Source organism: Callorhinchus milii, unplaced genomic scaffold (genome assembly GCF_018977255.1).
Source record: "Callorhinchus milii isolate IMCB2004 unplaced genomic scaffold, IMCB_Cmil_1.0 Scaffold2, whole genome shotgun sequence".
Lineage (NCBI taxonomy): Eukaryota > Metazoa > Chordata > Chondrichthyes > Chimaeriformes > Callorhinchidae > Callorhinchus > Callorhinchus milii.
This window is the reverse complement of record NW_024704743.1, coordinates 95,582,815-95,610,701: the sequence shown is the minus strand read 5'-3', so window position 1 is coordinate 95,610,701 and position 27,887 is coordinate 95,582,815. Positions and strand designations below refer to the sequence as shown.

Below are 27,887 nucleotides of genomic sequence, written 5' to 3'. Positions count from 1 at the left end.
TGAGCTTTGGGGCAATGCTGGAGTTTAACCAGCTAAACAATGCAGTTTACTATTGGGGGCATTGGTATGTCTTCTGTCTCTTGTCGAGTTAGATATGTCTTAATTGTTAGGACTTTGGCTTGGAAAGTTAAAATGAGCTGGGTGAGAAGAATCTCTACCTCGGCATTTAAATCCCCAAATTTAGCTGCGCACAAGCTCCCAGGAACAGTAGTTTCCTTGCAGCAACTATAATCCAAGGTAAAGTATGTTTATTCATCAGTTAGATGCAGGCTAGGATTTCGATAAAATCAACTTGGAGTCAGAGAGTCAAAGAGATAGAAAATTGGAGAAAAAATGAATGATCAAGGACAATTTGATACTATAGTGAGTCCAATTCTTAATGGTGTGAGTCTGCACATGGTTGGGAATGGTGGTGGTGGGGGGAGAGACAAGGGTTTGCCTGTGTTGTATGTACAGAGGAAGGGCGGAAAGAGGGGTTTGCCTGTGGTGGGTGAGTAGAGGTTCACCTGTGATGTGCGCGGGCAGGAAAGGGAAGAGACAATCTCGAGTGCGCATGTGGTGTGGCTGAGATGGTGGGGGGGATAATCATTGATGGATAATGTCGGGCTCTGTCCTCATATTCTCTCCCTTCCCCCATCCCGATCCTGGTCCTAATTTCTCTCCCCTCCTCTTGTTCCCTCCCCTTTATCGTTGGACTCTTCTCTTTCTCTCCACCCCTCTTCTTGTCATGTTCTCTCCCTCCCCTGTTCTCGTTGTGTTCTCTTCACCACAACAACCACACAATTACATTTATAGAGCGCCTCTCACATCAGGAAGCGAAGGGTTACTGTGGGATGGAGTTCCAGAGTGTGGGGCAGAGAGGCTGAAAGCCCGGCCATTGATGGTGGGAGACATAGAGCAGGTCGGAGCCCGCTGAATGGAGGGAATGGGCAGGTTGGTAGGGAGTCAGCAGGTCAAAGAGACAGGACGAGAATCTTGAATTCGATCCTCTGAGGAATGGGGAGCCAGTGGAGTTGGGCGAGGGTGGGAGTGATGGGGTCATGGACCTGTTGTGTGAGACTAAATGAGCTGCAGAGTTGTGGATGGTCTGCAGCTTGTGAAGGGAAGAGTTGGGAAGGCCGATGAGGAAGAGTTTCCATAATCGAGCCTTGATGTGACGAATGTGTGGGTGAGGGTTTCGGCAGCCTGAGCCTCCCCTCCCCCGGCATATTCTCTATCTATCCCTCATTTCTCTACCATATTTCTTTCTTTCTCACTTCCTTCATGACTCTTTTCCCCTCCCCGCCCACCCTATGTTTTTAATCTATTCTTTTGTCTCTCTTGCTCTCTTTTTAATCTCTCTTTCTCTCTCTTTCTGCCTCTAAAATAAGAGAAAGTTTTTCTGGCTGCCAGAAGAATCAACTAATGGATTTTTGAAGGCTTCAGTGTAGGTCTCCAAGGTCTACGCCAAAGAGGATTCAAGTTGCTTGAGGAACAAGGATGACAATATTTACACATGTTTTACATTTGAGTAACTTAATTTTCTCTTTTTTTTCCCAGTCATCCACCTCTGAATGTTTTGGAGCAAGCTACAATTAAGCAGTGTGTGGTGGGACCAAACCATGCAGCGTTTCTCCTAGAGGTAGTGTATTTGCATTCAGAACTTATTAACTTTATATGCTGCATATAAATTATCAGTGTCTACTTTGAAATAATATTGAAGTGACTTTTTCAGGGAAATGATATGAAATGTTTGAATGAGCTATTTTAAGAATCTGATATAGAATAAATATATGTAACCAATAAAGAGCTCTCCCAATGTACTTTCAGTTTTAATCGGTCCTACTCCACTGTCTCCCTATCCTGGTGGATCAACTTTAAAATTACCTTCTGCTTCTTTCAGTTGCCTCCACAACCTTGCCCCACTCCTTCTCTGCTCCCTCAGCTAATACCTGTCCCCTCCATTCTACTGTTGGGAGGTGGCTTTGCCCCTGCTCTCTGAAATTGTCTTCCAGAGTGAGCAGACTAGTTTTGTGCTGTTATCCAGTGTCTTGTATTGTGATTTTATGAATCCTAACCATCACATTATATGAGACTCCACTGTAGTTTGCATTCATGATATCATATTTATTCTATTTTAACTATCTTTGGCCACTTTAGGGTTAAACCTTTTACTATTAGAATTGTCAAAGAACTTTTTATCATGATCTTTTTCATCTGCTTCTGTTGTCACTTTCCGGTGCCACTTTCTGTATTCAGACTGTTAGCCACCCCAAATAAACTTTTGAATTTTTTTTTATTCTCCCTTTTTATTTCTTATTGATCTATTTTGGGGTGTTTTTGTTCAATTTACTCGCGTTGCATTTGTCCTGCATGCTCTTAATTTTTTTGAAGAATGTTCCTTTGTCTTCCAACTGATTTTTTTCTTGAGTAATGTCTCCCAATCTGTCACTCTCTGTGTCTGTGTGCGTGTATGTCTCTATCTGGGTCCAAGTGTGCGCATGTATCTTTCTCTCTGGGTCTGTGCGCTCTCTTTCGCTCTCTCACTCTTTCTCCGTCTGGGTCCAAGTGCGCGTGTGCGTCTCTCTCTCTCTCTGGGTCTGAGTGCTCTCTCTGTGTCTCTGTGCGTGTGTGCTTCTCTCTCTTTCTGGGACTGAGTGCGCGCGTGCATCTTTCTCTCTCTCTCTCTCTCTCTGGGTCTAAGCGCACGCATGCGAGTCTCTCTTTCTCTGGTCCGCGTTCGCATTTCTCTCTCTCTCTCTGGATCCGCGCGCATACATGTCTCTCTCTCTCTGGGTCTGCGCGCATGCATGTCTCTCTCTCTCTGGATCCACGTTTGTGTGTGTCTCTCCCTCTCTCTGGGTCTGAGAGCCCGTGTGCGTGTCTCCCTCTGTCTGGGCCCGAGAGCGCGTGTGCGTGCCTCCCGCTGTCTGGGCCCGAGAGCGCGCGTGCGTGCCTCCCGCTGTCTGGGTCCGAGAGCCCGTGTGCGTGTCTCCCTCTGTCTGGGTCCGAGAGCCCGTGTGCGTGTCTCCCTCTGTCTGGGTCCGAGAGCGCGCGTGCGAGTCTCCCTCTGTCTGGGCCCCAGAGCACGAGTGCGAGTCTCCCTCTGTCTGGGTCCGAGTGCGTGCGTGCCTCCCTCTGTCTGGGTCTGAGAGCCCGTGTGCGTGTCTCCCTCTGTCTGGGTCCGAGAGCGCGCGTGCGAGTCTCCCTCTGTCTGGGCCCCAGAGCACGAGTGCGTGTCTCCCTCTGTCTGGGTCTGAGAGCCCGTGTGCGTGTCTCCCTCTGTCTGGGTCCGAGAGCGCGCGTGCGAGTCTCCCTCTGTCTGGGCCCCAGAGCACGAGTGCGTGTCTCCCTCTGTCTGGGTCCGAGTGCGTGCGTGCCTCCCTCTGTCTGGGTCTGAGAGGGCACAAGTGTGTCTCCCACTGTGTGTGAGTGTGCGCGTCTCTGTGTCTGTGAGCTTGTCTGTGAGTGAGTGTGCATGTGTCTGTCTGTGAGCGTGCGCGCCTCCGCCTGTGAGCGCCTCTGCGTGTGTGTGCACGTGTGTTCGTGCTCGTCTGTGTGCCTCTCTGTGTCTGAGTGCGTTTGTGTGAGTGTGTCTCTCTGTCTGTGAGTACAGGTGTGTGTTTGTATGTGTGTCTCTCTGAATCTGAGTGTGTGTGTCTCTCTCTCTGTGAGTCTATGCGCTGCCAGCTCTGAGAGATGGGGAGTGGTGAGCTCCTGTCGCCTCGCTGATGGCTCCTTACTCTGTTTATGTTAAAGACGCAATTAATTTTTTTACAAGTCTAATATTTTATGTTTAGTTTTTATCAATAAAGTGAAAAAAATTAGCAGTAAAATGTACCTCAATAGCACACAGATTGCAATTTTTTTGCAAATATGTCCGCGCTTTTCTATTGGCTCAGGTCATGGCCACTGAGTGATCACAACTACCCTCTGAATCGGGTCTGGGTCACTCATGAGAACTAAGTCGGGTATTTTCCTGAGCTTATTATCTACAATTTCGTCCCCGTTCACCCCCCCAAATCAACTTGAAATGAATCCCAATGTTTTTATTTTTTGCGCCAGTTTAGTTTCCTATTTAGTTCATGTAACTATCCTTCCTATAAATGATTTATCTACTTAAACTCCCTGAGCTATCTTCAAACTCAATGTTCTTCTGCACACACAATGTTCCTACTCAGTAATTCAAGCTCATTCTTTTCATATTCCCAGATAATACAGAGAGCAAAGCAGACACCATCACCTTTATATCCCTTTCTTTCTCATTTTAAAAGGTCTACACGCAATTGGGCTGTCTACCAAAAACATTACATAGTCCCAAGAACATTAAATAGCAAACAACTGATCAGTACAAATAGTCTCAGGGTTAGTTTATAGCAGGACCTTAAAGGATAAAATATTTCATTCACTTGATTGAATTTTTAGGTGTAAATCATCAATTTTCTGACTTTTGTTTTGACTTGGAGACTTGCAAAATACATACGTTATGATAGCAAACAGTAAGGATTGAGGGGCATTCTCCAGGTTATTCACTTGCAGAAATGGGCAACCCGTTTATAACAAAAGGTTTCCCTTCCACCTTTATATCTAAGTACTTAGTAATTTTACCAAACCATTTTTCACGATGTGTTGCTATAAATCAGTTAGATTTTTTTTGTAATTTGTTATTTGAAATAATATATAACTTAAAGTTGGCTATTGCTGGACTTTCACTTTTACAAATTCTTCTGTTGCTCCTCTTAGGATGGTCGTATATGTAGAATTAGTTTTGCTGTTCAACCAGACAGGCTAGAGTTGGGAAAACCTGACACCACTGATGGGTAAGGATCCAACTCTGCTCATCATATTAATTACTTTGAACATTTGGATATTTTTAGTTTAGCAGTGTGTGTGTGTATATATATTATAATATATATTGTGTGTGTATATATATATATGTACATACTGCTAAACTATGTGTGTGTATGTATATATATATATAATCATTTTGTATCGCATATAGGTAACAAACTAAATGTTTTTTGAGGTACATAAATAATTGTGTATGTAAGTGTTGTAGACAAGCAAACATCTTATTATCTATTAACATTCTGCTGCTGAACACAAATTTTTATAAGACTACCAAATATTTAAGTTTTTCAAGTGCCTTTTTTTCTGCCAGAAAATGGCTTAAGCATGTGGGTAATGTGCCTGATTTGTACTCCTAAAAGACGTGCGACTACAGCAATTGGGCATGAGAAGCCTAAATTTAAATTTTCCACACTGAATTGCTCCCGCTGAAGAGGACTCTGTATATGTGTAACCAAGCATATGTGCAGAGTTTCACTAATTGGCCCCGATCCTGGTTAGTTTGTTTAAAATATTGAGAAGTTGGGAGTTTGACCTAATGTCTAAATGACAGCAAAATTATTTCCTTAAAAGTTCTTTGTTGGTTGAATTGAAGCTGAATTTATACTCAGTACCTGCATTTGTACTGCAGTAATCAGCATCCTGGCAAAACTACATTCTCAAGGTTGTTTCAGCAGTCGCACATAATGTGTGCTCAAACTTGATTTATGAGAATTTTTGTGTTGATTCAGCAAAACAGACTAGGTTAAACATTACTGTGTCCTTCCAACTAACTAGTTGGAGTAACTTCTCTTGGAGCACATCCGAAATTGTATTTGTACTTTTGGAATCTTATTTCAAATCATATTTGAAATGGCTATTTTTTAAAATTTACACTTACACTTACAGTGGAAATGAACGTTATGTTAACAGCAGCAAGCCACCGTTAGCAGTTTTCTAGAATTTAAAGTGTAGCTACCTTGAGGTTCTCAAACCAAACAGATATTGATCTTTTATGTTTTGACACTCATAAGTCCACTTTATGCCTGTTTAAAATAGTGCCTTAGTTTTCAAACTTTTAACTTTAAAGGGAAAATAGTCTGCAAGGTTGAGCTCAGCTGGGGAATGTGTGGCAAAAATCCCAAGGCAATTTAGAAATGACTTTAGAAACCTCCACTTACAATGGGAATCATAGTTAAAACAACATGTTAACAGCAGGACACCACAAGCAGTTTTCTGAAATTTATAGTACAGTTACTTTGAGTTTTTTTTAAAATAAACATTGATCTTCGTTGAGTTGACACTCATGTATCCAAGTTATGTTTGTTTAAAATATTAGGTTAGCATGGTCAGTTTTTTCAAATAGTTCGGTTTAATAAATGGAAATAGGGTGCAGTATTGGGCTCAGTTCAACAGAGAGATGGAACAAACATTTTTAAAGGCAAAAGTACACACAGTATGTTTAAAATCTGTTAATATATTTTTTTATTGAGCACTGGTAACAAAAAACATAGTGAGTATGTACTGCAGTATTAAATGCTAGAAATTGCCCAAGGGTGTTGTTCTGGGTGGTCTTTTACCAGCTGCAGCAAATGCAAAGTCCCTAAGCTGCAGGATGCCTGTATTGTAACCCATCTCCCATCTTTATTTCCAGTTCAAAGTTGAGCAGTGGTTCAGGGACAGGAAGGACTTCCAGGCCAGGCAGGAGTAGTGATTCCCCATGGTTTCTGTCTGGTTCTGATACTCTGGGCAGACTGGCAGGCAACCCCCTTGGGTAAGTTTTGGCAGGGTTCCAGGTCAACGTGACCTACAGTACAACCCATGTCCCAAAGAAATGTGATTCGTTAGGGTGTTTTATGGTAACTATTACCACAACACTAAACATTGTTTTGAAAACCACTTGCTGTAAATTTTAAGCTATTTAGAGCGCATGGCATTGATTCATTCAAGACATGTGATTTATCATCCTTACGATTGAGTTGTCTGTTTTTTCTTTGTGCTGGCTTTCAGTTAGGTTGCTAAAAGTAGCTGGCTTGCATTTTTTGATGATGTTGAAGTGTTTATAAATCAGCTGGAGAGGTACAGTGACAGTTTGCTGCTTGCACGAGCAAACTGCAATTTCTGAATGGGGATCTTGGTGACTGCTTATCTAACACTGCCACTCATTTTAAAGATTGCTTTATCCTGTTCATTTGCTTACAGTTGAGACTTGAGGTGTTGAATATTTACTGTGCACCCGACTTCAAAATAAGGCTGAATGCTTACGAAAGTCAAACTAAGTTGTATATTGTAGCTTTCAAATTGCTTATTAGAAATAATGGGTATACTTGTGTGATGCAGTACAGTGGAAATTTAGGTCAGCAAATGTACTGAGGGTTTGACCGTATTAACCAGTGAGTTTCTATTCCTGTGAGTTTGCAAAAAACTTAACACATTAGTGGAATATCCTAATGGTGAGTTTTCACTGTACTATGTGGACATTTCTATCATCAAATTTTTAAATCTAGTTACTGTTATGGAGGATAGAAATTATAAACTCTAGTCTGAGATTGCACAGGTAATTACAATTTTGTTGAGGTACTTTATTTGGCAGAGACGAGAGAGGTTTATTCTACATTTAACAATACCACACTAGATTTCCAACCTTGCAACTTAGAGAGACTGGAAGTACCATATATCACTAGGTTATGTACTGATTTCACTCGGTGACCATTATTCAGTAAATTAATTGTCTGTTGAGACATCTCGAAGACTCGATAAAGCAAATGCAAGGATTATTATTATTTCCAATTCATCATTCCATTTTCCTTATTCAGGTGGAGTTTAAGTATTTTAAAAGAAGGTCACTTCTAGTTATTTTGGTACATATTCCCTCTTCGTTGAAATTTGACGCCACATTGAAATTTATTGGCTACCTATTCCACCTATTTAAGGGACCTTCCAATAGCATTAACTACTGTGCTTGCATATTATAAGAAGCACTTTCATTTCTAATCAATTTTTATTTAGTCGAGCATTTTGAAACATTTATGTGAAATATGCTATATAAATGCTGTTTTCAATATGATGAGCTCTATTGGGATAAGCTTCAAGTGAGAGACACAGAAATAATGCTGATAAATTAGGTCGCTGCAATACTTAGCGAATCCAATGCTTAGTGAACCAAATGACAACTATGGTATTCTATATTGCGAATTGGCTCAAGTTAGATGAAGTACTTATGTAGCAAGTAGGCATCTTTATGCTATGAACAATGATAATTAAATGAAAATTAAAGAAATTAGCAACAAACTAGATAGAATTGCCTAATTATGTGGCTCGTTTGGGGAATAGTTTCCTGAGTATATTTTTAATAGTGTCTTCCTAAGAAACTGCTGTTGTATTTTAATTAATTCAGCACTGATACCGTCTCTTGTGACTAGAGGAAGGGCCTGTTAGGTAGGTGAAAGGTTTATTCAGGACAGTGTAACTAAACCACAAAACCGACTACACAGACAAAAAGGCCTAGAGCTCAATGTGCTACCAGGCTTTTTACTGTTTGTTGGAGGCTGAAGTAACTTCTCGATTGGAGGCACAACTAATGGGTATACCCATTGTTGATTACCCATTAACCCATTTTTAGTCAGGAAAGGCAAAGGGATTAGAATGCATGTGTTGGTTGAATGATTTGCTTACACATAATTGCTACATTTTACATTACATTCTTCATGAAGCACTTTGAGACGGTTCAAAGTGATAAGCCTCTATATCAAATGTAAAGATTATTATGTCAGTAGATCACTTGTCAAGACCATGAAGAATTTTAAATTCAGATGTCAAGTTTGAATTTAACCCCTACTAATTGAAATATGATGGGAGCTTTATTGTCTTTTTTTTAATTTCTGAGCTGTCTTGCTCATTTTCTTTGTGAATCTATCGTTTGTGGTACAAATGTATTGATTCAGCTAATTCAGACTTTCTGAATTTCACACTCAGGAGTCGGTGGAGTTCTGGAGTGAGTGGTGGGGCATCAGGACGATCATCAACCGGAGCGAGAGATTCAAGAAGACAGACCAGAGTCATTCGAACTGGTCGTGATCGAGGATCCGGACTGTTGGGAAGCCAGCCACAGCCTGTTATTCCAGCGTCAGTCATTCCAGAGGAACTTATATCTCAGGTAATTGAATCTACTTAATGCATCTGTTAGGAAGTTCTCAGTGGTATCAATTGTGCCCTATATAAGGACTTCATCCATCGGAGAAGGTAAAGCCTGGAATGATTGTATTCTTAAACTATATTGAGCGGGAACATAAATAGGGATGATGGTGTGAGGTTGTTGAATCTCTGGTAATGATTGAAGACTTGTAAGAGAGAGACTTGAAAGAGAAATAGCCAAACAAATCATGCTGAACTACAAATTCCACAGGTATATACTGTTGGATATTGAGCTTTAGGTAATCTATAAGCCCAAGTATTGAACTTTAGACAGAGCGACAATAAGTTGCCCTATCTTATGAATTCTGTTTCTGTTAATATATTTCTATAACTAATATCCTTTCTGTATTTAAATTAAATTTCCACAGTATTCTACATTTCATCTTTTCTCTTGTAAAATAGGCACAAGTGGTATTGCAAGGCAAGTCTAGAAGTGTTATTATCCGAGAACTACAACGTACTAACTTGGATGTCAATCTTGCTGTAAACAACTTACTTAGTCGGGATGATGAAGATGGAGATGATGGTGATGACACAGCAAGTGAATCCTATTTGCCCGGAGGTTTGTGAGCTTGATATTGGGATTTCGGATATCAACTTCCACTCTTTTATTCCCAAGGATAAACAGCAGACCTAACATTCTGTTATGTGAACATATAAGCAGTAGGCATACTTTGAAGAAGAAACCATCAATTGACAAATTGTGTACAATGGCGAGCTTCCAAATTTTTTCAAAATGTTCAAAATATGTATGATATCTTAAATGTGACTACATAAGTTTCCTTTCAGAACATCAGATTTTATATTGGATTAATCATCATTGGGTGAATATTGATTTAATAATACCAACCTGCAAGTATCAATACCACTAGTTCATTTTTTTCAGTTGATCTTGCTATTTTGGTTTTGAGTCCACCCATAGCATAGAGACAGCCCTAGATCAAGTCTCCAAGACACCTCATCAAACTATGATCACGGCACTTTATACCATCTCAACTCCATTCCTGCCTTTGACATTAACGACTATTTTGTTCTTAGTCTTAGTTCTTGGTCCGCCCAACGTGAAAGGCGCTTTACAAATCTAATATTGTTGTTTATCACCCACCTCTCGGTTTTATTTCTATGTCTTCCAAAGTCTTCACCACGTTATCTTCCCTGCATGGTCACCGGTAGTGCACCAAGGCTCTATTTTTTAAAAATCTGCATGTTTCCTTGATGACACTTTTGTAGGAGGGAGTGCAGGTTACATATGAACAACCTTTACTTTGCTTCTGCCTCGATTCATTGCTTTTCTGACTGTCCGACATCAAGTTCAGGATGAGCTTCTTCAGCTGAGCATCAACAAAACAAGCTATCTTAATAGCACTCTCTGGCTCTGACACCCTGGCTGCTTGCTCTAACTATCAGAACTATTATGTGATCGTGAAACTTTATTTAAAGTAAATCCCACTCCTATTTAAAGTCTTGCATCAGCTTTCTTGACCAACATTACTTCAGTTTCTGGATCTTTGGCCCCTTACATCCAAATCTTACTCCTCTGCAGCTGAAACCCTCACCGATGTCACCTCAAGGCTAGAATTCTCCAGTGCTCACATTCTTGGTCACCCTATTCTTTCCTGCACCAGCCATATTCTCTCCTGCATACTTTTCTGTGTACTCATTACTTCAATCCTCACCAGGATCTGTTGCTTTCCAGTACTTCATGGATAGATTTCAAGGTCCTCTTCACAACCTTTCAAGTAGGTTATCCTGAGCTTGCTCCATGATCTTTGCAATTTCTCTAGCCATCCACTTCCTGCTGTACAGTCTGCTATTTCCTTGCTTCTTCCAGCCCACCATCTATAGCTCGACTTAAGCCACTATGCTCCCAAAAGTCCTTCTCTCCTGCCTTGAAAATTTCTCTGATTGTGCCTTTGGTTAGCAATCTTAAATTTCACCTTTTTTTCCATACTCGAGGATCCCAAAGACTTTGTGAGGTGATTTGAAAGCCCACGTGAGAGGCATTTTATATTTTAGGTGGATGCATGCGCAAGTTGTTTTTCCACCTTCAGAGCTCTCAGCTATCATTACTTAATTTTTAAACAAATTGCACAATTTGTAGAGAAAACCAATTAGAACTACTGAATCTAAATTCAAAAGAGTTCTTGAAGTTTTTTTAAAAAAAATTGTATTCCCATTGCCTCACCTCTTGGGAAGACTATGGAAGGTTTGTCTGTTGACTGTTAAGACAACAAATATTGTTTCTTGGACATACATTCTGCACATCCTAGTGTCATCATAGATGCTGATGTTTCTTGGATAAGCCAATAACTGTTATGTATGGTTGCATTCAAACCATGCATTTGATTTACTTTGCATAACTGATCAGAAATTTCCCAAATGTTATGTGGATGTCTGGTTGTAATGTTTAAATGTATAATTTGCAAGAATTGATTATGGTGTTTTAGTAAAACCAGTATATTGAAACCTGAAGGAGATGAGTTGAATATGGAAAATTTTGCTCTTTCACAAAGTAACATTTGTGCTACATTTGTGACTTTTAAATAATGATGGTTCTAGGGTTATTTTGATTTATGGGGTGATTAGTCTACAGCATGCATTGTCTACAGTTTTCTGTATGATGTAATAGTTTTGTCAGGAATTTGTGTTGTGCTGTTGACATTGCTGTTTTCCCTCCTTAGAGGATCTTATGTCATTGCTGGATGCTGACATACATTCTGCACATCCAAGTGTCATCATAGATGCTGATGCTATGTTTTCTGAAGACATCAGCTATTTTGGTTATCCTTCCTTCCGTCGTTCTTCCCTCTCCAGACTAGGCTCATCAAGAGGTATTTTAAAGCTGAGATCATTTTACTAGATGTTCTGCTTTTCAAGGAGATTCCTCATTACCCAATTTTCTTTTCGCCTTTTAGATTTGTCGTAACAACTGTGAATTTATTGTAATTTGTTTCGACCAACGCTAGTTGTAAATATATATTAAGTGAAGAAATCATGACTAATATTTAGGAAGAAACCACTTGCTCTCTTGCATATAGTGGAAACAGACTTGAGGTAAATAGCAGTTGACTGAAATGTGATGCAGTGTTGCTTTTCAGTGATTCCAGAATGTTGATGGTACTGCTGGAAGGCAACAGAACTTTAAGACGCTTCACTATCAGACAAAATCATTGATCACATCTGCTTTAAGACTGTTTCCTTCTCTTAGAGTTGTGATTTTTGTGTCAGGTTTTTGGTGGTGGTTCAGCGTGATGGAAATGTAATGTGACAAATCTTAACGGGTTGTTTATAGTTTTGACATACCTCAGCATTACTACTTTAGGTTAAACATTTTCACATTTGCTGTTTTTCTCTCTTTGAGAAAATGCTTTGGGGTATGCAACTGAAAGACGCAGATCTGACTAATTCTTTTGTTTTGGCATCTTGGGCATAATAATTACAGGAGATGAATAATTGCTGGTGAACTTGGATTTAAAGGAAATATTTCAAACTTGTGGTCACGCTAAAAGAATGGACTATCATGTATTCGTGTAACCATGCAGTTGTTAAATAACTGTATATCGTCAGTTCTTTTCTCATAACTGTCACAAAAATCAAACCTTTCCTTTTTTTGTGCTCATCGTACATGTATACAATAATGGGGAGCATGAGGAACCAAATTGGACACAATTAGTGGTCTTGATGCCTTTGAGAAGCATACCACCACTTTATGCAAACTGAAGAATTACAGACACGACACTAGTTATTCTTAATCATTTGTCGTTTCATCTGCTAAGTAGATGTTTTTCAAAAGATTGAACGCTCATTTTCCAGTCCGATTAATTGATCATAGCTAGAACAGCATAATTGGCTTAAGCATCTTTAGGACAGGATTCCTAATATGATAACTATCCAGTGATCCTCGTTGGAAAATACATATGTGTGAACCTTGGAACAGAATCTAGCCTAGCGTGCTGTTGCCCACAATCAAACATTGTCTGCAAACACTCAGTCTGGACGAATATGAAATTGACACTTGGGAGTTTTCTGAAAGCTTCTTGGATTCTTAAAATGAAACACTGACTGATTTTCAGAACCAAATTAAATGGTTCATTCGGACACGTTGTTTTCCATTTGAAGTCAAATTTAATGAAGTAAAATTTTGTGCATGATAAGAGGGGGAGAAAGATGGGGGCGAGTGTAGAATAAAGTACAAGATCTTTTCCTTAAAAGCAACAGTTCCAAGAGAGTGAAATTGTACTGCACTGAACTTTTTGCAGGCATTTATACTAGTATAGTGGCAGCTGTCTGAACATGTTGCCTGCCTTTCCTCTTGGTCAAGAATTGGTAGTTAGATTCAAACCATTTAAAGATGAGATTATTTTGTGGAACAGTGGGACTTTTTTTTAGGAGGCGGATTATCCGTAGTCTCCTCTGAAGAACGGCACCACTAGTCAGGAAGCACTCCTCCAGCATTGCATTGGAGTGTCAGCCTAGAGTGTGAATTCAAAGTCCACAATCTTCGGACTCGGAGGTGAGAGCCAGGATGACACCATTATCTCTCATTCACCATTATCATGACAGTGATTTACTCCCATTCTTCCTTTTACTTGGAGTATCCTGCCATTGCCAATTTATCACTCCGATACCTTTCCCAAGTGATTATTCTTGGTGTCTGATCCTTGACTGAATTTTTGTAGGCTGTTCAAATTCAGGAGCTACACAGTGAAACCTCATTCTGTCCTTGCCCTTAATCAATGGCGACATGTATGCATTTACGTCAGGGGCTGCTGGATAGCTATCAGACCAAGGAAACCTGGCAGCCTTTTCTCTTCTCTCTTTTCCCCACACTCCTCTCTCCTTCCCTATGAAGAGTGCCTTTTACGTAGCACTACTGTTACCACATTGGCTGAGATCAACTTGGTGCAAACCAGATATCAGTGGTCAGAACTGTTGAAATATATGAATCAAACATTCATTGGATACACTTTCTGAGGAATGGGGGTGGTAGGCGTATATTAATATATAATAGATTGAAGTGTTTATAGTATTTCAGTATGTTTGTTCCGTCATAGAGCAAGTTATTCCTTAGAAGTTGTGTGTAAAACTGCTTTTAGTTGTACAGTCAAGGGTTTTCCTAGAGATTGGCTTATTTTTATTCCACTGGTGTGACCCCATTGCATACCAGTTCTCCTTCTTCCCTTAGAGAGAGACTCCGATCTGTTGCGTGAACGTGAGTCAGTTTTACGTTTACGTGAAAGGAGGTGGCTTGATGGTTCCTCATTTGATAATGAACGCGGCTCCACAAGCCGAGAAGGCGAATCAAGTTTGGATAAGAAAAGCCTTCCAGTCCAAAGCCCTGTTTCCCTGGGAGAAGAATTGCAGTGGTGGCCTGACCGAGTGAGTGACATTTCTTCATATTAATTACCTGGTTTGGGGGAAAGCCAGCAGCCAAACAAGTAATACAGATGGATTTATTTGTACATTGTGTCAAAGCACAACGTAACCGACTCACAAATAAGTTTCTTTTTCCTCATTTCTTTCTCCCCTCCCTTACCTATGTCTCCCACCCTCCCCTAAAGGATAGTCACTAGTTCATTGAGATAAACCTCATACCTATTGTATTAAATTTGTCCCAATCAGTGAATTTATGTTTGAAGCACAGTTGCACATTTTCTTCTTTAAAGCAAATTGAAGGAAACTGGCTATTGTCGCCAGGTCTGGTGGGCTAGATTGATTTGAAATTTGCTTTTTGCAGGATGGTACTAAGTTTATAGCTATTGGAGCGCTATACTCTGAGTTGGTGGCAATAAGCAGTAAAGGTGAATTGTATCAATGGAAGTGGAATGAATCTGAGCCATACAGGAACGCACAGGTAGGAATATACAGTTTTTACTTCACATTGCTTTTTTTTATTGTCCAATACTATGTTATAACTTTCACACAAATTGAAATCAAACTTTTTTTGCCTTGAAGAATCCAATTGTGCATCATCCTCGAGCCACGCAGTTAGGTTTAACCAGCGAGAAGATTGTCCTCTTGGCTGCAAACAGCATCAGAGCTACAGTTGCTACAGAGAGCAACAAAGTGAGTATAGTTCAATTGACCCACTTGAAATTTACCACTGAGCACATTTCTGGACCTATATTGGGTTACAGGATTGAGGACTAAACTATCTGGAATTCTCAAAAGAATTTTGCTGTGGTAGTATTTACTGCACTGTAATGAACATAAATGCTTACATCCCATTTTAAGTTGCATCCTTCATTCCCACAGAACATGAATGCATCGAGAATGTTTTTATATATAAGAGTGAGCTAAGTTATGATGCTTTTGTTTCTAGTATGAACTATATTGATATCATCCACACTTGTAAATATCTGTGTATATTCACTTCATTATGTGAACAAGTGAAATGCTGCTTTCTGATTAAGGCTACAGTATATAAGGAATCTGTATCCTGTGGTTAGGGAAGGACTGTACTGCACATTTAGCAAAGGGAACAATATATTCCATACACTTTGTCTCATAGGTTGCCACATGGGTGGATGAAACTTTATGCTCTGTCGCTTCTAAATTGGAACACAGTGTGCAAGTTTTTACCGAGTTACAGGGAGAAAGAATTGTATCCCTACATTGTTGTGCTCTCTACACTTGTGCACAGCTGGAGAATAACCTGTATTGGTGGTAAGTGTTTGTATTTAATTTAATTAATTTGAGTAGATACAGGGCGACCCTGTTAGACCATCCCCTGAATGACCCAGGGCCTATATGTACCACTGTCTTCCAGTGGTGCCTATCTGGCTTCCTTTACTGAAAAATAGCTGCCTTCTGAGTTGTCAGGTTGTTGCTGGCAATACTTCAAACAAGATTCATGCTCTGCACAGGACGTGCTGCTCACATTACTTTATTACAGAAGTGGCATCAGTGATGCTTCTTGTGCTTAATGTGTAGCACACAGGATGTCACATACAGCGTGAATTTTTAAATTGAAAATCTGCTTGCCTTGGGAATCTAACTTGCATGAAAGGCTGCTTTTTTGTTTAACCACCCTCTCAGTCAATTTGTTCGATAATGCATTTGAAATTGCATATATTTGGAGTATTGGTATTATAACCTGATTTATTGAGTCTAATTAAGTTTGCAATCCAGATTTTGGTGATTATAAATGACTTGTCTTGCTTTCTCATGGTTCTCCTGTGCTGTTCTTTGAAATCCTAACAAATCAGCATTTTTTAAAAAAAAATCTGAAGCCTGAGTTACTGCTGTTTTAACTTGAAATATTAAAATTGAAGATTTAAGCTTGCTTCAATTTTTAAAATTGCTTCCAAATATTTCAATGATGAGAAATTTCACTTCAATTTGGCAGACCAAAGGATGTTTGTTTCTTTCCTAGGGGAGTAGTTCCTTTCAGTCAGCGGAAGAAGATGCTCGAGAAGGCCAGAGCCAAAAACAAAAAGCCAAAGTCTAGTGCAGGAATTTCGTCAATACCCAACATCACAGTCGGAACACAGGTCAGAAGGAGGAATGAAGGGCTGTTTCTTTTTAATATTTAAGTCTTCAGTTAAAATTGTAATTGAGTTGCCATATTTTTGCATGGATTAATAAACCTGTGGATTAACTGAGACTTCTGTTATTGAAAATGAGAAGGGCATTTTGAAATGGTTGAAAGATTAGACAAAACCGTATTGTGCTTTAGCTGAATGATGACACTTTTCTGCAGTAAAGTTACTATTTTAAATGTTTCTGAAGCTAAAATTTTATTTGTATTTTTCAAATTGAGAAATGAAAGCCCAATGCATCAACTTGTCAATTTCTCTGAAGTGCAATGCAAAGAAATGTGCCTTTGTTCCATTAGGTGTGTTTGAGAAATAATCCACTTTACCACTCTGGAGCTGTAGCTTTTTCCATCAGTGCTGGCATTCCAAAAGTCGGTGTACTGATGGAATCAGTTTGGAACATGAATGACAGTTGTCGATTCCAGCTGCGATCACCGGAAAGTTTGAAAAGCTTAGAAAAGTTGTCCAAAAGTACTGAAAGCAAGTAAGTTGTTCATGTAGTGCTGTACATTGAACATGCACTTATTTAAGTTCATTAACTTTTTATATTAATTTCCCTAAGGTCACGGCTGTTGTTTTTGAGTTGGCATTTTTAGAGTCAGGCCTTCCACAAACGTAGTCAAAGTTTCTAAGTTAAGTAAAGTAGCTATTTTATGAGATTTTAACCCATTTGAAATGTTTCTAATGGAAAACTGTCTATATAAACATGAAAAAAACACCTGTCAGTCAAGTCTCCTGCTCGTAGTTGCGTTTGGGAGTTGTAGATTTTTGGGGGAGGTTTGATCCCTGTGTGGTGAGTCTGAGAAGAACAATTATATTGTATTATAATGCTGTGTGAGAGAAAACAACACTGAGAGTCTGGAGCCTGATATCTATGTTGTGAGAGTCTGACAATAAAGTCTGACCACCCCCAGACCTGGGCGCAGGCACCACAATGTTTCCCCATGATGGCCTGGGAGGAGCCTCACACCCACCGCTTCCCTGGGGTTGTGCATTTGCTCTATGAAACCAGGAGAGTGGCAGTGGTGAGATTTTGCAGCAAGAGGCCATTGCTACGCACCACACTGGTGGCAGCCTCGATCACTTCTGTGGGTCTGTCAGCTCGGGAAACCCATGAGGGGAAATTTAGGAGAAGAGGAAAGAGTGGGGGAGAGCCACTATAAAAGGTGTGAGAGGGGAGATTGGGCGTGGGAGAGGGAAAAGTGGGCGTATGAGAGCGCAGGGTGGGAGAGTAGGAAGGTGGGTGTGGGAGGTCCAGCTTGTGTGTGAAGGGTTTTAAAAATGGCTGGTCACATTTAGAAAGACAGTTTTGGTATTCACTTGGCCATTATCAGAAGACGGATTCTCCACGTAAAACTGTTCTGCTTTTTAATTTTTTTTTGGTATAGGACAGAGAATAAACCAGAATCTGTGAAGACTGAAATGGGTCCTCCTCCTTCCCCAGCATCCACTTGCAGTGATGCATCCTCTATCGCAAGCAGTGCATCACTACCCTACAGTAAGTGTAACAAACTGGACCTTCTTTATTACGTCAGTTTTTAAACTGTAAATCTCCTCTGAACCGTAAACACTAATATCCTTCCGATAGTGAAGTCACTGAAGCTGGCACAATATTCTTACCTGGGTCTAATTAATGGTTTATGCAGGTTGGCATCATCCACTTGGTTGAGATGCAAAATTAAATCACCCACCTGAAGCGGTTTTGGGAGTCAGATTCCTGAGCCAGGTCTGCAGTACTCCGGGGGCATTGCTGATGACAGACCAGCTAGCCTGGCTCATCAGTGGGGCTTGAATGGACACAGCAGTCTTACTCAGCTCATGTTAACCCGGCCAAATCAGCGCCCAAATAGAGAGGGTGGTCCAACCTGGGGAAGTGTGGAATCTTGCCTGACTGTGTGATTAATGGCACACTCTGGAGTCCCTAAGCCAAGTTGGCTCCTGCCAACATGTGCCTAATACACACTGGAATTACATAAACAGAATGCATCCCTCCAAGGACATCAAATTTCATGCCAAACCCAGGGAAATTTACATATGTAAGTAGCATATATATGTGGAGCTCTGTCTGGTTGGACGCTCAAGCATGGTGATGGATTTCACCAATGTCAGAGTTAGCTGACCAAAAAAACATACAAAATGTGTATTGTGTATATTGTAATCTTTTAAGTTATGAACAACTTGATCTTCCAAAGCAGAAGTTTGCTTCTCTTTGTCTAAACAGAGCGTAGACGTTCCACTCCAGCTCCAAAAGAGGAAGAGAAAGTGAATGAAGAGCAATGGCCACTGCGAGAAGTGGTATTTGTTGAAGATGTTAAAAATGTACCAGTGGGAAAGGTCAGTGTCTATCATGTATCTAGTATTTTATTGAATTAGATGTAATGAAACTGTGTCTTGTATGAACACATGAGGGAATAATGCACAATATTTTCTAAAAATAACCTAGCAAAGATTTCTTTAAAAAAAATCCACAGTACTCCTTGCTGTAGTAATAAAGACGGTGTTAACCAAACGTAAGCCAAAGAGGCACTTATAAAAGTGATTACATTTTTCCCTGCAGTAAAACTGCAATAAAATCTACTTACAGTAGAACACCATTGGCAGAAAATTGTAAACTCTGTTAAACTATAGTGTATTATAAGCTGTATAAATTACTCACAGCAGCAGTTTCCACTCCTATTCATTGCAGCTGAAACACATCACTGCTGCATAAGGCTGCATACTTATTTTTTAAAGAAATACATTTCCATTTATTCAAAAGGTATTGAAAGTAGATGGTGCCTACGTTGCTGTGAAATTCCCTGGGACTTCCACCAACGTCAATAATCAGAGTTGCACTACCACAGATGCTGACCCAACATCTCTTCTACAAGACTGTAGGCTACTACGCATTGATGAGCTTCAAGTAAGCATTTTAAATGTGTTAACCTGGTACACATAACCCTAACAGTAAAATATCTTGGAGTGTGTAACAGTTCACAAGATTAGCTTGGATAAAGGCCCCTTTGGCTCCTCTGATCTCATCCTGCAAGAACACTCACCCCATCACAGTATTGAGCTGCTTTTTAAATGTACAGTGCCTCAGCCATTCCCGTTTCAGCCTTTAATTCCCCTCTGGTTAAAGAAAAACTTTGTGGTATTTGACCTATGACCTATCCTTGGTCACTCGTCTCCACAGCTCCCTCTCCTACACTCTCGATTCCCTTGCTCCCCTCTCCTCCCGAACCATCTCCTAGTCATGTAAGTCACCATGGTACACCAGCCACCTCAGCTCCCTTAAAGCACAGATGCGTGCCGCTGAATGCACCTGTCTTAAATCCAAATCAAACAGATCTGGCTGGACCTTATCAAATCTTGCCGCTCCGCACTCACCTCTGCTAAATCGTCATTCCACTCAAAAACAATCTTGGAAGCCAAGGACAACCCCAGGCTCCTCTTCTCCATTACCAACCGGCTCCTCCGCCCAACCTCTCACGCCTCGCCCATCCTCACCTCAAATACCAACTGCGAGGCGATGCTGGACTTCCTCGAATCCAAAGTCGAGAGGATCCGCTCAGCTACCTCTGCCATTCCGTCTGCTATCTCCCCCTCCTCCTCCCTATCTCCCCCTCCCACCACGGCCCCTACCCATCCCTCCCTCCAGACCTTTGCACCTGTCTCCCACTCCTCTCACCGCCAATACAACCCACATGAAACTGACCACCTGCTCCCTCAACCCCATCCCTAACCCTCTTCTTACCTCCCAGCTCCACCTCCTTGCCCCTCACAGACATCATAAACTTCTCCCTGTCCGCGGGTACTGTTACCAACCATTAAAAACATCCGTCATCACTTCTATCCGTAAACATTCCCTGGACCCATCTCTACTCTCAAACTACCACCCAATCTCCAACCTCCCTTTCCACTCCAAGGTCCTGGAACAAGATGTTGGTTCCCAGCTTTGCTCCTTCCTCTCCTGCCGCTCCCTTCACGAACCTCTCCAATCGGATTTCCATGACGCCCACAGCACAGACACAGCCCTGGTCAAAGTGACAAATGACATTTAGTCCATCTGCGACCAGGGCTCCCTCTCCCCCCTCGTCCTCCTTGACCTCTCTGCACCGTCGACCACTCTATCCTCATCCACCACCTCTCCTCTCACCTCAACCTTTACGGCTCTGTTCTTGACTGGTTCAGATCGTACATCTCCCGCTTGGTGACATCATCCACAGACATGGGGTCAACTTCCACATTATGCGGATGACACCCAACTCTACCTCTCTGCCTCTACCCTTGACTCCAGGACCACTGCTGTCCTGACAGAATGTCTGTCAGACATCCAAGTCCTGGATGAGGGTTAATTTTCTTCAATTGAACATCAACAAGACCGAGGCTCTCCTGATTGGCTCCCATCAGCGCCTCCTCACTGGCGCTGACAGCATCACCATCTATAGTTGCACGCTCCACCTTATTAAGCCAGTCTGGAATCTTGGGGTCTTGTTTGACCCTCAACTATCCTTTCTACCCCACATCTGTGCCATGACCCGCTCTGCCTTCCCCCACCTCCACAACATCGCCCGGCTCCGCCGCTGTCTCACTCCGCAGGCTGCTGAAACCCTTATACACGCTTTCATTACATTGAGGCTTGACTATGCAAACTCCTTGTTTGTCAGACTCCCCAACTCCTCCCTCCATAGGCTGCAGATCATACAGAGGTCTGCAACCCGTTTCCTCTTTCGCATCAGGATCCGTGACTCTTATCACTCCCATCCTCGCCTGACTCCACTGGGTTCCATCACAGAGGATACAGTTGAAGATCCTGTTCCTCACTTTCAAAGCCATTCATGGTCTTGCTCCTCGCGACCTCCTAACCCCCTACCATCCTGCTCGCCCCCTCTGCTCAGCGGCTTCTGGCCTGATTCACGTCCCTGCCTTGCTCGCCCCATTATTGGCGGGCGGGCGGGCCTTCTGCCACTCTGTCCCCACCTATACAACTCCATCAAGATCCTCCTCTTCGACTGTGCTTTCGATATCCCTGTTTCCCCACCCTGCCTTCCATCCTCCTTGATCCCGACCCCCAGCTCGGGTCCGAAACTCTGTCCAGCGCTTTGGGACATCCTCCCAACGTGAAAAGCGCTATACAAATCTAATTTTGTTATTGTATTTGTCCTGAAATTGCCTTTTCTATGTCCACTTGTCTACTATCTTGGTGCATCCTAAAGTAATATAGAAATCCTAGTGTTGGTGACTTAGAGTTGTGAGTTTGATTTTTTTAATCCATGGTAAAATTCACAGTATTGAAAGGAATTTCAAACACTCGTACCCAACGGCATGTAAATTTCCATCCTGACTTGCTAAATTTAAATAGCTCAAACAAACGATTGTTCCTTATTGTTTTTCCTCTGCTTTGGTGCACTGGCCAAGATGGTCATTTGTCATATGTGAACCTATATAATGTTGGCTGTCAATGGGGATGGGACATCACAACTACCCAATCATCCAAACTAAATGCATTTCCCACAGATGAAAAAAATGCTATACATATAGGATATGCTGCTGATCCTAACTATATCAACAATTTTAACAAATTGTGCTAGGAATGGAGAGAAATAAAGGCTATTTCTCTCTGAGAGCCATATAGAAAGTGACCATTTTGTGAAGTATGAGTTTAGAACTACAATTGAGTGAGTAACTTTTGTAACTGGAGAACATGAGTAAGTGTTCATGACAGGTGCCTGACCTAGATATAGAACATGTATATCTTGTGGAGTGCATTTTACAGTTCAAATGATGCACTTTACATATTTTTTTTTAAGGTGGTGAAAACGGGCGGGACGCCAAAAGTTCCAGATTGCTTCCAGCGAACTCCTAAAAAGCTTTCTATTCCAGAAAAGGCTGAGATTCTTGCTGTGAATGTGGATTCCAAGGGTGAGTACAGTACAATACACATAGTACTTGGTCTTGTAATTCTAGGATTTTACTGAGACAATGGAAAGGGTTATTTTGATTCAATGAAACATCTAATTTGGGTTTAGATTCTTTATTCGGTCTCCTTGATCAAAGATTATTAATAATGTTTACAAAATCTATATGTACACTGTTAAATTGTTTGTGGGTTTTGGTTAGTTACCACCTTTGTAAGAAACTAAATTGTTGTAACACTAACATTTTGAACATCTAAGAGTAATATAATTGTATTTATTGTGGTGCCTTGGGTCGAGATTTTGTAGCTGAATTAGTTGGTCAGAGGAAATTGCATTCCTAAGAAAAGTGGAACGAAGCTACTGAACTTGCCATCAGCTTGGCTTCCCCGCACGGTCAAACTGTGCAGGGGAGCTAGCTTGAGGTCATCAGAGTTTGGTACAGCCTTGCTCACTGCAACAGAGCTGCTGTGCGTTATAGTAGACGTCTTGAGCAAGGTCAAGGTATACTTTCACAAATGCACTTCCAACACAATTTCCTCAACACACAAGATTATTGAGGATCTCTTACAAACCTTCCAGATCAGAGACTGCCAAGAATTTGATGCAAGAATACAAGCATTGAGCCAAAAGATTGTTGACTATTTGATGTAAACCATCAATTTGTTTTAATTTTTACAAGCTGGCATTATGAATTTATACATTCAAATATACCTTGATTTGAGGTTGCACTTAAATTGCAAATAGATGAGGTACTTTATATGAAGTTGATTTTTTCATAGACTCATTTGGAAAGGAATGGATGTTTTGGACCTAATTGAAAATTATTGTTTAAATAGTTGACAATTTTCTTCTGGTAGGTGTTCATACTGTTCTGAAGACAGGCAACTGGGTCCGTTATTGTATCTTTGACCTAGCAACAGGAAAAGCTGAACAGGAGAATAATTTTCCTACAAGCAGTATTGCTTTTCTTGGTCAAAATGAACGCAATGTGGCAATTTACACAGCTGGTCAGGTATGCACTAGTGACTAATGTTTCATATTTCCTAGAATTTCTTGCATTATGTAAATTCTTTGATTGCTCATTTTATTAGTACAATTACTATTTATTGTTGTAAACGAGGAGGGGAAATTGCTTGGGGAGTGGATTATTTTCATTAATCCATGGTCCTGTGCTGCTATTTTGGTAGAGCGATCTTGCACTTGCAGTGCTGAATTTTGAACTTGACTCCTAAATGTACAAAACAATAGTTCATACGGTATTCATATTAACATTAATTTTTCTGTTCTGTAAAATGGCGTAGTATTATGAAGTTTTTAGTCTTATAAGTGTTAAGTTTTAAGCTAAAGTTCAGTTTTAAAAGTCACCAATACGTATTTTTTCTCAAGTCTCAAAATTAGCCTAAGTGAGTAGGTTGGTTCTAGTTGATTTATCTGCAGCATCTAGTCCAGTGGTGGTCAACCTGTGCCCTCTTCCCCCCCCACCCCCTGAACATTTGCACGAGTCTAGGTATTATTTCTTGTCTTATACATAAATCAAGAAATATTCAATCAAGAATTATTTTGTTGGCCGACCTTAAAGGCTGGCCACCACTAGTCTAGTTCTTCTGCAATGAATGGATTCATCTCAGTGACTGATGCCTGTGGCACTTGTTCGCCTTTTCACAAAATGCATAATCTTGAAGTATGAAATGTGCACAATACCTAAACAATATTTGTTACCCTGCTGATGATATGATACTGGATGCATTAAATATTATAAATATCCATTTGGGGCATTTAACTCCTGGGTGTTCTCTAAATCCAGGATGACAGCTTTTTATTAAAGAACTAACTAATGCAGCCAATATTCTGTTAAGAGGAAGTCAACTGCTGCAGATCATTGGCTGCTTTTGATGTACCCAGAGAATGTTTGGTGTGACAACTTTTTGATGTAATGCTCAATTGACCCCAATATCAGTTTTCAACTTCTTTTAACATATCTTCAATTTAGAGGAAGAATTGTGTTTTGGCATAGAGTATTCTTGGAGACATGCTGGAGATGAACGATGATCAACACTGAGTTGTGGTCAGGGAGGAGGCATCTCGGTCCTCTGGGATCACACTGCATATCCTTAGGAGCTCGCACTTACTTTAACATGACATGCAACTGTGTCCAGTGTATCCGGCTGATTTGGCACCAATAGCGAAGTTTTTTTTTGTTTGGAATTTGAATGCTCTTAAGTTATTTTGCATTTTCCTATGCCTCTTTGAACAACAGCTTTAGCTGCTTAACCTGGTTATTAGGGGCAAGCAAATTCTTGAACGATTCTAATTTACTCTTGGCAACAACAACAAGTTGCACTTATATAGCACCCTCCACGCAGGATGGAGTATTAGAGCACATAACAGTGGCGGAGCCTGACTCCGAGCGGTGGGGAGGTGACTAAGCATGGTTGAAAAAGGTTTCCAGACGGGACTTGAAAAGGGAGAGGGGGTAAGGCAGAGGGATTGAGGGAGAGTGTTCCAGAGTTTCCGGGTGCAGCAGCTGAAAGCCCGATCTCCTTCTGTCTGGCATAACTCTGAGCGGATAATATCTTTAAAACTTTTTGGTTAGTGGATGGCGATCAACAATCAGAATTGTATTTATTAAAAGTGACTGAAATAAAAAAAATCACTTGACAAAACAAAGTTAAAAGTCGAGATTCTATTTGGGTTAAATGTGCAAGTAAGGCAGGGCTACTTAATCGATTAACTGAAATTTGCAGTTTGTGGGTCATTTTGAGCTAGTAACTTTTGAAATGGTAAGTGTGTAGCCTTGGTTGACCATTCTTTTAACCGCAGACTCGATGTTGGAACAAAAAGTCTTTACTGCGAACTGTGGATAGATATGGTTGTATGATTTCGGGTTATTTTAGAATGGACAATTCAAAAAAACGTTTCTTTTTTTTTTGTAATTAGTTATAAACCAGACTATTTAATCTGAATAAATCAAATCGATTTAGTATTTCTGACTATCAACCTTCGTTTGTATTTCTGTAGGAATCCCCCATTGTTCTCAGGGATGGAAATGGCACCATTTATCCAATGGCTAAGGATTGTATGGGTGGAATCCGAGATCCCGATTGGTTAGACCTTCCACCGATTACTAGCCTCGGGATGGGTATCCATTCTTTGACAAACCTTCCTGCAAATTCATCTATTAAGAAGAAAGCAGCAGTCATTGTAATGACTGTAGAGGTTGGTTACCTGGTCTTTTAAGAAAAGTATGTAGGCTGCGTTATGTACGTACAAATAGTGAAACATGGTTTTCTTAGGGTTGAGTTTAAAATACAATCAATCATTAGAGCACTTGGAATTTTGAAAATGCGAAGTCTTCTCTTTGGTTTATATAAGCAGGAAGCTTGGCAGCGAACTCGGTGGCAAGCTTTGTGATTTTAGGTGATTAGAATCCAATACTCACTTGGGTTCTCAAGCATTGGCTTTTGTCATCGAGCATCTAAATGCTTTGGGTAAGAAGGGCCCATCCCTTGTAACAATAATAATCTTTGGAGTTGATATAGCGTCTTATCACATTGTTGGAACGTCTCAAAAGGCTTAACAGGATTTGCTGTAGAGTACAGTGACTATTTTTTAGGCTGAGTGAAATGCAGCAGCCAATTTGACGACAAAAAAATTCTGGGGGATTGTTAGTTGGACACCTTGATAACATCCCTTCTCTGGTGGCAGCGTGTGTGTTAAATCAGTTATAACTGTCTTAAACACTATTGCTATTACCAAACTGAGCTTAAGATTCAGGAAAACAAATGCATTACATTTCTGGAAAAAATAGATGAGAAGGATTATTTCCACTGATCTGAGGCAGTAATAAGAAAGAGGCAATAAAATTGACTTATCATTAGAAGAGACAAAGGGAAGGTTAGAAGAAACATTGTTATAGAATATCAAATGCTGCACTGAAACTGTCTGTTGTCAGGCCAGTAACATTTAAATTGGATAAATATTCAATGATAAAATTAAATGTTATGGGGAGCGTTTGAGTTAATGAGATTAAAGTAATTTGCTTCTTTAGGGAGCATTGGCACCAATACAGAATTAATGATCCAAATTACTTATTTCTTTGCCTTCAACATTCCATGATGCTGCAATGGGCTGAAATGTTTCCATGACATATGGAAAATAATTTCAGGATATTTCCATTTTGTGCATTTGTTTCCAACTTGTGGTTTTTAAAATCTAGTGCATTGATATTTCATTTCTTGCAGTCATTTAGTGCCATCATAGTGATCAGACTTTTGCTGCAGATATCCTGTTGTGATCATACGAATCTCATTCTTGAGGTCCATGCAATATTAATTATTAAAACCATCTGGTGATGAGTGAGATAATATTAGGGTTAAGTGTGACATCTCATTTGTAAGAGAAATTGTTTAAAAAGTTCAGATCTAAATGTCTTTACATTTGTGTCTACTGTCCCCATAATAATGGTTCAAATTTATTTAACTTTCACAGAAGCAAGCATTAATGCAGCACATACTGAGATGTGATTATGAAGCCTCCAGGCAATACTTGATGAATCTTGAGCAGGCTGTTCTTTTGGAACAAACCCCACAAGCTCTCAAGATGTTCCTGAACAATCGGTGTGATGGAAATCGCAATGTCTTGCATGCCTGTGTCTCCGTCTGTTTCCCAACAAGCAATAAAGAGACAAAAGAGGAAGAAGGTGAGTTTAAACCATACACACTGCATTGTGAACACAAGGAATTTTTGGGGTGAGCATGGAAATAATCATTCAGGGAAGTATTAACCTTCCTGTTACCCAGCCATGATTGGGATCAGACCATTTTGTAAAGTAAGATGTATAATTGTCCCATTGGACAATTGTACTAAGGTTTGAAAGGACAAATCTGCGTTTGATTGAAGAAATTTGATGAATTCTATATTTTCAGAGTCTTGTATTTTGAGTCTTGTCTGGCTTGCTCTTTTACTTTTATAACAACAACTTGCATTTATATAGCGCCCCTCACGCAGGCTAGCATCCCAGTGTGCTTGACAGTGGCAGAGCATGACGCTGAGCCGGCGGGAAGGTGGAGGTCGAAGTGGAAGGTCTTCAGGCGCGACCTGAAGATGGGGCAAGATGGAGGGATAGAGGAAAAGTTCAAGTCTTGTGGCATAGTGTCTGAAAGAGCGGCTGTCAATGGTGGAAAGGAGGGCATCAGGGACATGCAGAAGGCCAGAGCCAGTCAAGTGGAGGTAGTGGGTTGCAGGATACGCAGGTCAGAGAGGTAGAGAGGTGCCAGAGCATGAAGCGATTTGAAAACAAGTGTGAGGATCTTGGAATCGATCCATTCAGCAATAGGGAGCCAGTGGAAGGAAGGACAGCTGTAGTTCGAACCTGACGCCTAGGTTGCACACCGGATTGGTGAGTCTTAGAGGAATAGGCCAGGGAAGTTGAGGAGATCAGAGCCACAGG

General features: G+C 40.7%; 1 protein-coding gene across 1 annotated transcript in view; it reads left to right on the top strand.

Annotated features, from left to right (window-relative positions):
- ubr5 (ubiquitin protein ligase E3 component n-recognin 5) overlaps positions 1–27,887 on the top strand; it is an 81,427-nt gene that overhangs the window by 14,920 nt on the left and 38,620 nt on the right. The window contains 19 exon segments of the mRNA XM_007887953.2: positions 1,540–1,621; positions 4,723–4,799; positions 6,461–6,580; positions 8,782–8,962; positions 9,403–9,562; positions 11,682–11,831; positions 14,168–14,379; positions 14,738–14,854; positions 14,956–15,066; positions 15,512–15,666; positions 16,376–16,493; positions 16,838–17,022; positions 17,927–18,036; positions 18,760–18,872; positions 19,297–19,440; positions 22,331–22,442; positions 23,296–23,450; positions 25,457–25,654; positions 26,927–27,137. Coding sequence (XP_007886144.2) covers positions 1,540–1,621; positions 4,723–4,799; positions 6,461–6,580; positions 8,782–8,962; positions 9,403–9,562; positions 11,682–11,831; positions 14,168–14,379; positions 14,738–14,854; positions 14,956–15,066; positions 15,512–15,666; positions 16,376–16,493; positions 16,838–17,022; positions 17,927–18,036; positions 18,760–18,872; positions 19,297–19,440; positions 22,331–22,442; positions 23,296–23,450; positions 25,457–25,654; positions 26,927–27,137 — 2,711 coding nt within the window.